The sequence below is a fragment of the Phacochoerus africanus genome, chromosome 9, assembly GCF_016906955.1.
Source record: "Phacochoerus africanus isolate WHEZ1 chromosome 9, ROS_Pafr_v1, whole genome shotgun sequence".
NCBI lineage: Eukaryota > Metazoa > Chordata > Mammalia > Artiodactyla > Suidae > Phacochoerus > Phacochoerus africanus.
Window position 1 is genome coordinate 25,999,266 of NC_062552.1, and position 14,310 is coordinate 26,013,575.

Below are 14,310 nucleotides of genomic sequence, written 5' to 3' on the forward strand. Positions count from 1 at the left end.
ACAAGAAGAAAAGAGTTTGTAGATGTCGTGGTGATGGAGTCCATTCTTGGAAATTAATATATAACAGTGTAACCATATAACCTTGGGGCTTTGGTTGGGGATTTCAAGGGAGAAACTTAAAAAGAGTAGAATTTCTAGGTGTTCCCAAGACCAGCTTTCCAGAGACAGTAAAAGACTTCATCAGAAAGAAAAAATAAAAAACAAAAAAATAGAAGCGTGATAAAATGAGTAAGCTTCGGTTGGGCTTTGTATGTGTTTCCCAAAGCTGAGAGGAACTCATGGAATCACTAACCTGAAAGAAAAAAAGTTGTCATTTTCTCCTCCTGGCCTAGAAGGGGGTTGCTGATGGAGCAGGTCACATTCACAACAGAGGTGTCTGTGGCCAATAGAAACGCCTGCACATGGAACAGCCCATGGCTGCCTTGAGTCACCTCCTGGGAAAAAGACGGTCTTGGCCTTCCATCCCTGTCTCTCCATTGCACGTGGGGCTGTGGGAACCACCCTTCCGAAGTGCACTTCAGCTTTATTTGTCCATCCTTCAGTTCCTCCAAGGAGACGGAAGGGTAAGAACCCAGACCTGGGAGAGAGATCAAGGAAGACAACCTAGCATCTCTGCAAGTAGTTACATGGCCACTGAGAAGGAAGAGAGGGGTTCAGGGCCTTGGAGAAGAAAGCCAAGCTCATGCGGAATAATATCCCACTTAGGAAGGGGACTATCTGGAGCCTTCATTGTTTCCTTTTGTTTGCATATCTTTATGTTTTGTATTCCTAAAATCTTTCTGGGGCAGATTGAGGCATGCATTTCAAATCCATTTTTCTTTCTTCTCTACCTGAAAGAAAGGAACTTTGGCCAGGTCATGAGTCACACGGCCAGGAAAAAAAGAATAAGAGAATATGCTCAAAGATCAAAAGCTTATAAATATATGTGTCCAATGGCAGAAAACTTGGGGGTTCATCTTACCTTTCAGTGTGTGCTCCTAGGGATGTTTTCTCACGTATTTGTTAATCTGAATACACCATCAATGGGAAAGACAAGTAGATGATCTACAATTTAGACGATGTCCTCAATGGCATTTGCTGACCTTGGAAAATCAATTCTCACCCACAAATATAGGCAGTGGGAAATCATGAGGCAGGGAGTGGTTTTTTTCTTTTCTCCTCCATCCCTGCCAATACTGTCAATATTTATGATTTTTGCTTATATTATGGATCTAGTTTAAGCCCTCAGATTATCATAATTTTAATACCTACACAGTTCCCAGAATTTTAAGAACATACTGAAATAATGAGTCCTCCATAGTTATGGAGTAAAATTCTCACATTTCACTAGGTGTGCGAGTTTCACTTTATGGAGATCCAGGAAAGCATACCAATTCTACACACAAAATTAAATCTGGTCATTTTGCATTTGTGGACTTTATCTATGACAGCTCCTGCACATGGGACAGTTTAATATAAATTTGATGAGTGAATGGACATTAAGAAAATTTCAGGTGCCAGAGAAATTTTCCATGAACTAGCAAGTTTAAGCAGTAGGAGTAGATGTTGCATTCAAAACATCTGTATAGAATCCTTACCTACAATCTTCAGATCCAAATGGGCCTCCTGGTAGACACCATCTTTTTCAAAAAGGCACTGATACTGCCCATCATCTGAAGTCCTGGCATTGCTTATCTTCAGGGTCAGCCTCCCTTCATTGATGGCATCACGCACCAGTGCAGTCCTCCCCTTATACTCTGCCATCTGCTCTCCAGCCACATGGTCCCCATCCATGTAGACATAAACAGCAGGATAACGGTGGGATTGGACCCACCTCACCTCCATGCCCTGTGCATCAGTCTCTGGGGACAGGTAACAGGTTAACTCTATGTCTTCTCCCACTCTGACAAGGATGGGCTGGGAAGGTCCAATCACTTTTAAGGAAGCTGTTAAATAGAGCAAACGAAACCCAATGAAATATTCAAACTGGAGCAAATGGTATCATCAGCAAGAACTCCAGTAAGGTTTGGAGCCTAAGAGCATCCCGGGGAGCCATGAGGTTTAAAGTCATCCTTTGGAGAAGTGGAAGTTTAGTGAAATCAGGATAGAGGTTGTCCCTGTTCAAAACAGAACCATCCCACGACATGTGTCTGTCTGAAAATCATCACTAACTGAACCCACACCTGCAGCCACTACCTATAATCTTATTCAGTCGCAGCCAATAAGAAAATAATTTTGCTGTTAAAATCAAATTAACAGTTTATCACTTCAAATTTGCATGACCCTAAACTACTTTTTAATCTGTGTATGTGTCAGCTTACTTTTTTTTTTCTTTTCTTTTTATGGCCACACCTGTGGCATACAGAAGATCCCAGGGCAGGGGTCAAATCCGAGCTGCATCTGTGACCTATGCTGCAGCTTGAGGCAACACTGGATCTTTAACCCACTGAGCAAGGGCAGGGATAAAACCCACATCCTCACAGAGACTATGTTGGGTCCTTAACCTGCTGAGCCACAATGGGAACTCTTGTCTCAGCTTCTTATACCACAAAATACTATATATCAATTTATATCACTATAAAAATCATAAGGTCATACTGGAGTTAAACAAAATAATCCATATAAAGAGCTTGAGGACCTGCAGTGTGAATGGAGGCATGAGATTGTAAGACTCAAGGTCATTGGAATCAATTACACTCTAGACCTTGATAACAGGGAGGGAATCAAAGTGAGTCAGGTGGGTTTTAAGTAACGAAATTTGAAGAAATATTCTGCCAGTTTGCATTATAATAACTTATATGTGGGGCTCTAAGCACACACTAGTCAATGTCTTCAGGCGATTTTGAGAAATGTTATAAGATCAAGACCTGGGAAGATGAGCAAAACACAAAGCACAAAACAAGAAGGAATTTTGTAAAAAGGAGTCTAATTCCCTCATTGTGGAGAAAGGAGAACTCTCTGAGGGCTTTCCTGAATCCAAGCTATGCTGCATTTTCAGTTCTCATCAGTTCCTGGCTGTGCTGACTTTGCTCTATGCTCTATTGAGAGTCATCCTTTCCCATTAAATAGTAGAATGTTTTCACATATGTTACCATCATTTATAATAGAATTACAGGCATAAATCTGTATATTGTCTGGATAGGAGTCAATGACCAAAGGCAAAATGTTCTCATTATATATTTAGTCAAAATCTGCCAGGTACTTCTCAAGACAGGAAACTTGTTGCCAGCATCATTCTGTCAGATTATTCCATTCTATTCTTGCTAAAATTTGACTCCAAGTTATTTCCAGCATTTCGCTTGCTTTATTCTGCAATTTTACCTGGAACATATTATCTCTAGTTCATATGGATCTGTTAAAATTGAAGAGCAAAAGTAGGAGTCAGAAAAAAAAATAACTAGGGATTCGTTTGCTGCTATTTCTCAATCCATGTGTCTTATAGGTATAAAGCAGACTGTCTCCTCATCTCTTTATCCATATGAGGATATTTTTTTCTCCTGTCCATGACCTGCATATCAAGTTTCAAACTAGATTACCCTGCCAGAGACTGGTAATTAGGACTTAAAATTGATTTTAATAGGGACTAAAGAAAGCAAAATATCAGTATGAAAATTTAACAAATTAGCCGTGTTACCAAATATATGAGACTTCTGTTTTTCCAGAATCCAAGTAAAAACAAAGTTTTTTAAAAAACATGCAGGGAGATCCTGTTGTGGCTCAGTGGTTAACGAATCCGACTAGGAACCATGAGGTTTCGGGGTTGATCCCTGGCCTTAATCAGTAGGTTAACGATCTGGCGTTGCCATGAGCTGTGGTGTAGGTTGCAGATGTGGCTCGGATCCTGCATTGCTGTGGCTCTGGTGTAGGCTGGCGGTTACAGCTCCGATTAGACCCCTAGCCTGGGAATCTCCATATGCCACAGGGGCGGCCCTAGAAGAAAGGCATAAAGACAAAAAAAAAAAAATCATGCAGCCCTATGTGTTGTCAATTAATGCTCTACTAGAATAAGAACTCCTTGAGAACAGTTCTGCCTAATTTGCTTTTTCTATATAGTTTTGTACCCAGCCTTCCACATAATTTGTGCTTACATTTATTGTGTTGCTTTATTGGGATGTATGTTCCAAAATAGTTTCTGAATATCCACTGAAAAATTAAATCCTTTCTGGGGTGTCAAGTTGCAGACTTGTACACGAATTCCTTGAAACCTGGTAATCTCATCATCATATTATCTAATCCTATTTTTTTCTTTTCTTTCTCTTTCTTTCTTTCTTTCTTTCTTTCTTTCTTTCTTCCTTTCTTTCAGGGCTGCACCCGTAGCACATGGAGGTTCCCAGGCTAGGGGTTGAATTGGAGCTGCTGAAGCTGCTGGCCTACGGCACAGCCACAGCAAAGTAGGATCAGAGCCGAGTCTGTGGCCTACACCACAGCTCATGGCAACGCTGGATGTTTAAGCCACTGAGCAAGGCCAGGGATCAAACCTGCCTCTTCATGGATGCTAGTCAGATTCATTTCTGCTGAATCATGATGAGAACTCCCTACATAATCCTCCTTCAATCAGCATATTCCATTAAGTGGGCTATCTCATTCACCAAATATGCTAAATCATGTTTCATTATTTTATATCATTTATAGACTCTCAGAACCTAACACTACACTAGGGACTAGATTCAACAATGTTCACTTCAAAGTGAGAAAAATAGAGACCAAGATTTACTAAAATCAAACATAAGTGATTAAGAACTAAAACTCTTAAGTGAGATAGACATGAATTAGAAGGCACCTATCACGATTTCTTTGTGCTATTCAGCAAATCACACATGTCTCTAACATTATTTCCCAAATATAAAATCGTGATAAATCTATTCACCTTTAAAAATTACTGTGAGAAAAAAAAATTCCTGAAAAGCGTCCTACTGGGCATAGAATTACTATTTTTTAAAATTAGCCATTATTTTTATAACCAATAACATTATTTGCCTTAGTAGGAACAAAGACTTCAGTCTCAGGACCTCTATAGAAAGCTCAGCTTGCCAGAAGTTCCCTGGTGGCCTAGCAGTTGCGCATTCAGCGTTGTCATTGCTGTGGTGCAGGTTTGATCACTGGCCTGGGAACTTCCACATGTCACAGGTGCACCGAAAAGAATGTATGTATATATGCATAACTGGGTCATTTTTCTGTGCAGCAGAAATTGACAGAACATTATAAATCAACTAGAATAAGAAACATTTTTTAAAGTACAAAAAAATAAAAATAAAAGTTTTCACTAAAAAATTTTTTTAAATTACAAAAAAGAAATCTTGGATTGCCAGCAGCCTCTGAGCTCCAATTCACAAGCTCTAACAATGCAGAGGTGGCTGTGTGGCTCCTGGTCGGCTCCTCCATGAACAGCGCAACCTCAAAGCTCCTGAGGTTACAGCCTCCTTCCGACAGAGAGCCTGGGGGAGCTCTGTCTTTTCACCTTGTTTAGCTTTGGTCCCACAAGGTCTGCACAACTTAGAACGGATAGGACATCAGATTGTATTTTATGTGCTGGCTCTCCAATGGGCATGTCCGTTTGGTTCCGCTAACTCAGAGAAATGACTCTTCACCTAAGATTTTCCGGAGAGACAGACCCAGGCGTCAACCTGCTCAGACCCTAGATGGGCTTTCTGAGCTGTGACTAAGGAGCTCTGCCAGTCCAGGTTGCTGTCCTGGAGGGGATCTGACTTGGGAAGTAAGGCTCAGAGGTGTGCAGCTGTCCTCAGACTGTGGGGTTACCTTTGACCATCTCAAGGTCCTTCCCTTTATCTTTATGGCCCAAAGGGGTCCAAAGTGTCACACTAGACTCTGGCAGAGATTGGGGTGTGTTTGCCACCCTAATTTTCCTCAAGGTCTCCTACCTGGGCTGAAAAGTGTATTTAAACTCACCTAATTTGTGCCTAGGGATGCGTATGCACACACACACATGCACGTATTCCTGTAACAAATGACTTGAGGGACAGCAGGGTACTGATGGGACAAGAAAAAGAGCAGGTAAGGGGCAGGCTGTTCCTTGTGGGCTGGGAGAAGAGGTCACAGAAAGGAGGACAGGGAGGAAGATAATACAGCAACAAAGGAGAAACCGAAAGAGGCTCAAAAATCAGTTGGTTATTGTTTAAACCACTTACCTTAGGTACAGTAAAATAATACCTGCAGTCCAACTATTAAGTGGGGGAATAAAAGGGGAAATATAACCCCCAAGCACAGGGTCCCAGGCTGCATCAAGGAAAGTAACAGCCCCCTCCCACAGTGATGAGGTCTGGCCTTTGGGGCTGAGAAGCAAGTGCAGAAACAGTAGGTGGTGTCATTTCATGATGACACTGCACTTACACTAGAAACTCATGCTGGGGCCTCAAGGGCTGGGCCAGCTGTCCTGTGCCCTCCCCAACCCCCTGACCCGCCCCCGCCAACTCCCTTTCCTCCTGCCCAGGAGGTCAGAGCTTAGGTCTGCACTTTTTAGGCATCCGTCTGAGGCTCATGGGATCCCCATGGGCACTGAAAGTGGTGGGTTATGAAGTGCAAAGGTGCCTGCTGGAGGCTGCGCTTTGCTGGTCCCTCTGGTACTAACTGAACCTGAAGGTCACACCTCGGTTTCTCTTCTAGATCATGAGGTGCTCCCTGCGCACTTTGTCCAGGGAGAAGCACCTTCCTCCGCCAGCGCAGAGCCTCACCTGGACCCATGCAAGCCGCCACAGCCACTTACCCAGCTCTGTCTGGAGTTTCTCTGGAAAAAGAATGAAAATAATATATCAAGGAATTTGGTCTAAGAGAAAGGAGGGAAAATTTTCAAAAAAAAAAAAAAAAAAACCCAAATTCTACATTTTATTGAAATGCTTGATTCATAAGAAATAAAATGTAGAAAAATAATGATTTTTACCCTGCCCATCTCTTTCTCCCCATCCACTTCCTGCACAACAAAAATGCTCCCAGTTCTGCCACCCCATGATTCCGCTTGTTTCTGCTTATGTTTAACATATCAATGTTTACCCATTTTATAAAAATAATATTCTTTTTATAAATGCATACAAAGTATAAAAATATTTGGATACAGACAATTATTACCCATAATTACAAACTGAGAGATAAATATATGTACATGTTTTGCAATTGTATAAATGTATATATGCATATACATATATACACACATATACATATATATACAAATATATATACTTGGATCCTTCTAACATTAACTTATAATATTTATTTAAACATTTTTCCTTATATCCATTTGTATGCATAACCATATATAATTATATTCTATTTTTGCTTTTTTTTTTCCTTTTTAGGGCTGCACCCTTGGCATACAGAAGTTCCCAGGCTAGGGGTCAGATTGGAGCTACAGCTGCCAGCCTATGCTACAGCTACAGCCACAGCAACACGGGATCCAAGCCGCATCTGCGACCTACACCACAGCTCACCGAAACACCGGATCCTTAACCCACTGAGCAAGGCCAGGGATCGAACCTGCAACTTCATGGTTCCTAGTTGCATTCGTTTCCACTGAGCCACGCTGGGAACTCTGTATATTTATATTCTTATATCTAAATATAAAGGGTGTCCCAGAAGTCTTAGTGCCATTTTAAGTTATTACATGATTGGAAATGTCTATTTATAGACAGATATAGATAGATAGATAGATAGATAGATAGATAGATAGATAGATGGAAGATCTTTATCATTGAGTAGTCCATCGTGAGGATTTTTTCAACCTTTTAAATTATTCAAAAATATCATTTTTCATCAATGCTATAATGTATAGTAACATAAGACACTCAGAACTCCACTGCTGTGTTGGGTTTGGGGCCCATTATTTTTGTTACTATTTATAAAAGAGATTATAATTCAGATGCTACTGTGCAAATAGTTATCTCCATCTCTGATTGTCTTCAGATAATTAGTTCCTAGAAGTAACTGACACAAATAACAGTACAGGAAAACATTTCTGTTGAAAGAATATAAATGTATTTCCTTTACAACGTAGTGCATACTGTAAGTAAAGAGAATTAATAAAGGCAGAATTTGAAAATAACTGGAATGTCATTAACAACAGCTATATGGTATATATACATATATATTTATAGCCATACATGTTTTATAGTTTTAATGCATATTACTAAATGTTAGATATTTTTCTTGATTAAAAAATATTATGTGAAATGGAACAGTCCCTGCAACCTTTCCTGTTAAATCTGAGCATCTGGTCCTAGAGGCAGAGCACTGACCTGGGATGGAGATGTTTGACCCCTTCTTCTCAGAGAGCTCTGGGTTGCGGATGAAGCAGGACACAATCTCTGCAGAGGTATTCCAGAGTACAAGCATGCTTTCCACGTAGAACAAGCCATCTTCCTCTTGGAAGTGATGCTCAGAGGCAGTCAGCAACTCTTCTCCTGTGATGTCTTGCCAAGAAACCTGAGGTTCTGGGAACCAGCCTTTGGCAGTGCACACAAGCTGAAGTTCACTTTCCACAGATCCCATCAGGTGGATGGAAGGGGCGGACCCCAGACCTGTGGAGCAAAGACACAGACCCGAGGCCTGGAGCCCACCGAGGCTGGGAGTCCAGTGGCATTGCTCAGAGGGAAGGAGAGCAGGAGTTCAAGGTTCTGGGCAGCAAAAGGGCCCCCCCCCCCAGGTTTCTTCCCATTCAAATTGGAGGTCATATACACTTTATTTTTATGCCAGTCTGGATCTTTAAATTTTAGCATGTGAGCAGTATTTTTATTCAGATCCAAGCTTATGTCTCTAGTACTGCAAACAGAGATGTGTTATAAGTGATTCATAAAATCCCTCATTCCACAAACTCTCCCTTTTTCATCATAATATTATTGCATCAGGGATTCTGACAGGTTGGATGATACCTTGACTCCACTTCAAACATAATATTTAATATAAAGTGAGAAATCATCTCCTGGGAGAATATTCTTCCCGTTCCTTTTTGTTGGTGGTTATGATTTCGGGGTGCAAATAGGTAACCTTGTGTATGTCAAAGGGAAACTTCATGAGGAGTTTCTGTCTCTAAAAATTCCATTCCAGGAGTTCCCTCATGGCTCAGTGGATTAAGAACCCAACTAGTATCCATGAGGATGCGGGTTTGATCTCTGGCCTCACTCAGTGGGTTAAGGATATGGCATTGCCATGAGCTTTGGTGTAGGCAGGTGGCTATGGCTCTGATTTGACCCCTAGCCTGGGAACCTCCATATGCTGTGGGTGCAGCCCTAAAAAGAAAAAAAAAATCCCTTCCATAGGAAAATATTTCTGAGACATCCCAGTTTTATATAATCATGAAATTCTTTTTCCATTCAACACAACTCTCAAGCCCAAAAAAGGGGGATTATATTTTCCATAGATGGTAATTCTGTCTCTATCACTTGCTGGGGGACAGAAGCTCACTTACTTTCCCTAGAATCTTAGCAAAAATGAAATGCATGGGTGTCCCCTGGTGGATTAGTGGATTCGGCATTGTCACTACTGGCACAGATTTGATCCCTGGCCCAGGAACGTCTGCATGCCACAGGCACAGGAAAAGAAAGAAAGAGAGAGAGAGAGTGAGAAAGGGAGGAAGGAAGGAAGGAAGGAAAGAGAGAGAGCGAAAGGAAAGAAAGAAAGAAAGAAAGAAAGAAAGAAAGAAAGAAAGAAAGAAAGAAAGAAAGAAAGAAAGAAAGAAAGAAAGAAAGAAAAGGAATGAAAGAGGGAGAAAAAAGAAGAAAGGAAGGAAAGAAGGGAGGGAGGGAGGAAAAAGAAAAAAAGAAAAGAAATTGAAATGCACGGTTTATTTTCAAATTTCCCTAGTAGTGAAATGCCTTAGGATGTGGCCTCCCCACTTGCTATCTCAGAAGCATGTGGATTCATTCATCCATCTTGAATCAACTTGAACATAGTAAGAGCAAGAATCACTGCAACGAGTGTTAGGAATAAAGATGTTGGGAAACAGCCTCATGGGGGAGCAAAGAAAGAAGCAGCATCAGCCGGAGATAACATCCCCAGAGAACTATTTCCCTGCTAAAGTACACAGGTTAGCCTGTTTTTCTCTGTAGCACATGGAGGAATTATTCCTGCCAGGGCACCATGCGGTCGTCTCCTTTTCAGATATTTCTTTTCCTACAGAGAGATCCTTTCTTCGGTCATTCCATTCTTCCAACTCCTTGCTACTGTGCTAACTCAAAATCATCAAGCAGAACCTTACCATTCCCAGAGGGTATGTCCAAAAGCTCCCCCAAGCCTCCAGTTCACTGAATGCCAGTATACAATCATCTCCATAAAAGCACAGTGGGTTTGTTTGTTTCATTGGCCACACCCACAGCATGTGGAAGTTCCTGGGTCAGGGATCAAACCCAAGCCCCAGCAGTGACAATGCTGGATCCTTAACTTCCAACCACCAGGGAACTCTTAAAAACACAATATTCTTATCTTCTTCAGTCACACCACTAGCTTGCTTTCTTTTTTTTTTTTCTTCTCAGGGCCACATCCAAGGCATATGGAGATTCCCAGGCTAGGGATCCAGTCGGAGTTGTAGCTGCCAGCCTATGCCAGAGCCATAGCAACGCAGGATCTGAGCTGCATCTGCAACATACACATGGCAACACCAGATCCTTAACACACTGAGCGAGGCCAGGAATCAAACCTGCATCCTCATGAATGCTAGTCAGATTTGTTAACAGCTGAGTCACTACAGGAACTCCACCAGTAGCTTTCTAATTGGAGGCATCAGACAAAGAAACTCTGTGTTCACCTCTCAGTTGCGTTTGAGGCTGAGCAGAGAACACATCCACTGGGCAGCATCTTGCTCAGCAGTAAACTTGCTCTTGCACGCTAACCTATGTGGCAGGAATTCTTGCCTCAGCAAAATTGCTAATGACTACACGTCATCAAGTTTAAGTCATCCTTAAGAAGAGTCAAAACTGTAAGTTAAATTGAGGGAAATTACTGACAAGTGAGCTCACTTCGAAGACTTCAAAACACTCATCTTCAAATGAATCAGGTTTAAGGACGGAACATTAGCAATGGCCTTGATGAATAAAGAGGAATTCTCCGACTGGCAAGAAGTTCACCACAAATTAATATACTTCTCCTTCCGAGACCCTATGTCTTTTCCCAGATATTCACCTGCTACTTTGAGCAACAAGCTTGTTTCTCCATAATAGTTTTCCTCTTGGAATTGGCACCAGTACTGCCCACCATCAGATGGTCGGATGTTATGAATCTTCAGAGCCACCTTCCCCTCGGCAAGGTGGTCCTCAATCCACTCCACCCGGCCTCTGTATTCCTCCATCTGCATCTCTGTCACCTCGGATCCATCCCGGGATGCAAACACAGGTGTGCTGCTCCCTGAGCGGTACCACCTCACGACCATGTGCGCTGCTGTCCTCTTGGGGAGGAGCTGGCAGGTTAGCAGGGCATCTTCCCCAACCATGGCCAGGACAGGATAAACAGAGCCAATCACTCTGAAGTCATCTACAAAAGAATGACAGAGAGAAACCAGGAAATGCCACCTAGAGAATCAATATGGTACTTTGGAATGGCCAGTCTATCAAAATGGAGGCACCTGGAGGAGGGAATGCTTTATTTTCAATGTTTTAAGAAACTCCGCATTAAGATTTGCATGTTGGGTTGTTTACAGAAACAATCTTATGTACCAAAAAGAGCATGCAGTTCAAAACATTGCGTGTCTTGAGTGCTGAATCTGCCACTTACCGGCTGTATGATTTGGGGGGCAAATCCATTATTCTTGATGAAATTTTAAGATTTGGCATCTCAATTCCTTCATCTTTAAGACTGTAAAACCACTGTCTTTGAGTTGTTTTTAATTCTCAAATAAGTTAATGTGTAAATTGATTTTTTGGAATTGGGAACTTTATAGATTAGTGATTATTTTATATTTTATAATTTGTAGTTTGTTGTTGTTGTTTTGGCCACCCTGGGATACCTGGAGTTCCTGGGCCAAGGATCAGATCTGAGCTGCAGTTGCAACCTAAGCCAAAGCTGTGGCAACGCTGGATCCCTAACTCACTGAGCAGAGCCAGGGATCGAACCTGCGTCCCAGGTCTCCCAAGACACCACTGATCCCGTTGTGCCACAGCAGGAACTCCAGTGATTTATTTTATAGTGAGTAATTTCACTTCAGTGACTGACACTATAATCACTTTTTCTAAAATTTAGATAATAGATTTATTCGATAGACTTTTCAGCGTTTCAGATTGGTGTTGTCTTGTCCTAGGTAAAGAACTGGGGTTTTTTTTTTTTGGGGGGGGGGTGTTGTTGTTGTTTGGGTCTTTTTTGTTTGTTTGTTTTCTTTTTTTGTCTGGAGCAAACAAAGACTCCAGTTACCCATGCTATGCAAAATGCAGTTTTTTGCAAGGACATTTTGTGATGGATTAAGAGCAGTGCCTTGTGTAAAGAGTTCAAGCCTTCCAATCAAATTTTAAGTCATGTTTGACCTCTTCACTATATGAAAATTGAAAAGGTGTTTAATAATTCTGTGTGTTTCTATGCTTAATAATTTCATATATCATGTATATTATTTTGTTTCCATCCTGAATGCTCCAGGGCCATTTGCACTTTCTCTGTGCAGATCCAATTCTCCTAAGAAGGAACTTGATCTTGTTTAATTGCTGCTCAGCGTTAAGTAGATGGTGCTCGAAAGGTCACTATGGTACATAGGTGGAGATCTGCTTGCAGTCTGCATTGATGGAACCTGAATATAAAGCTGGAACTGAAGCCATACCACCTGGCTGACTTCCTTTACAGGTTAGGAAAGTGCATCCTTAGCACATCATGTAGTTTCTGGCAGCCTCAATCTGGACCCTGTGTCTTCTGATGTCTTGTCCAGTGTTTTTTCCCACATGGCCACCTTGCATTTTCCTTGGAGCTCTGATATTACCTGCTGACACTGAATTTTCACATTCCTTTTTCAAGGGACAATACTGTAACCAAGAAAATTCAGCTATTGAGATTTCCAAGCCCATTTCTTGGAAGTCTCCTTCTAACTTCTTATTTCCAAGCATTTTTATGCTGTTTGATTTATGGCAAGAAGCAGTTGCCTTTCTTGCCCCCAAAGTGCTGTCCTAAATAGAAGCAGGAGAGTGGATAACTTACTGTGTTCCAGGTACTGATTTAAATGCCTTCCATGGCCAGACTCATTGAATTGTAAAGCCTTCATTAGACTATGAGACATGGGTAAGGTTGTTATTGTTACCATAAAGATGAGAAAACCAAGGCAGGAGCTATTCAAGTAACTTTCCAAGGTAACACAGCTGGAGGGGGGAGAAGCCCTTTCTGGAACACAGGTGCTTTGGCCCCTGGGTGCGCACTTTTAATATTTGCACTAGCCTTTTTGGATTTAGAACTCTGCACCCAGATGGACCTCTAAAAACACTCAAGTATACAAGAAGGACCTCTTACCTGACTGCTTCATGCTGAACACCATAAAGAGGAAGGAGGCAGCGAAAGCAGACAGACTGTATCCTGGAAAATCCACCATCCTCCCTGGAGCAAACATAGGGACAATATTATTGTATGTAAATGAAGCTGCAAGCATTGCCCTGGTTTCCTGTGATTATGTAGAAAAAACAAGGAACCAACATCAACACCTTCCACAATCAAACGATGAAATGATGTGGCTCTCTTTCACTGCATTTAGGGATCATTTCCAACCTCTTAATATGTGGTACCTGAAGCTACTTGGGAAAGAAGAAAAATTTCTGACTGAAATGAAATAGAACTGAAAATATCTTCTGGGATAAAGGGGCAACAATATTTAGATTTAAAAAATTTTTTTAAATCTCCTTCAGTTTATCTATTCTGAACATGCTGAATTGCAGAGCAGGATTCAAATAATTTTTCTCGTCCTCATTCCAGTCCCTCGGGCAAAGTCTTTCATCACTACATTCTCCTAGATGTACAGAAAAGAGCAGGAAGGCTCTGTATCTTCCCGTGTATCCAGGAAGCCATCCCTAGGGCCTCGGAAGACCTCAAAGGCAAGGGGATGCCTTGGAAAGGCAAGGCAAGAATGGCAGAAATGGTCATACAAAGAAGATGGCCAAGGAAATTACCTTAAATGGCCTTTCAGGACTCTCTTGAAGATATATAGAAATGAATAAAACAAATAATCTAGGGACACCGAGACACGCCCCTTCACAATACCACAATACCTGAAAGAGCACTCAAATATTTACAGAAAATGAGCCTGAGTTTTGGAAGACAGCACAGACCCGTAGTAGTTTGCCACTTGAAATGCGTCAGTCACTTCGCCTCAGATGGAAGGAGCCTGCCTTCTTCACGCCTTGACTCCTCCTGTGAAAAGCAGAAACATGTTTT

The 14,310-nt window shown here is 41.6% G+C and overlaps 1 protein-coding gene across 1 annotated transcript; it reads right to left on the reverse strand.

Moving 5' to 3' along the window:
• Positions 1–287: 287 nt before the first annotated feature.
• BTNL2 (butyrophilin like 2) lies at positions 288–13,474 on the reverse strand. The gene is made up of 6 exons (XM_047797011.1): positions 13,396–13,474; positions 11,101–11,448; positions 8,223–8,504; positions 6,701–6,721; positions 1,578–1,925; positions 288–577 (listed from the first exon to the last, which is right to left on the reverse strand). The coding sequence occupies exons 1-6, from the start codon at positions 13,472–13,474 to the stop codon at positions 288–290; spliced, it is 1,368 nt and encodes a 455-aa protein (XP_047652967.1).
• Between the last annotated feature and the right edge of the window lie 836 nt (positions 13,475–14,310).

Bases quoted from the DNA above. Each gene is read 5' to 3' on its own strand.
- BTNL2 (XM_047797011.1), bottom strand. From the start codon at position 13,474: ATGGTGGATTTTCCAGGATACAGTCTGTCTGCTTTCGCTGCCTCCTTC. The intron at 6,722-8,222 runs GTCAGTGCTCTG...TTCTTTTTCCAG, and splicing joins GTCAAACATCTCCATCCCAG to AGAAACTCCAGACAGAGCTG. The intron at 1,926-6,700 runs GTAAGTGGCTGT...TCTATTTAACAG, and splicing joins GAAACTCCAGACAGAGCTGG to CTTCCTTAAAAGTGATTGGA.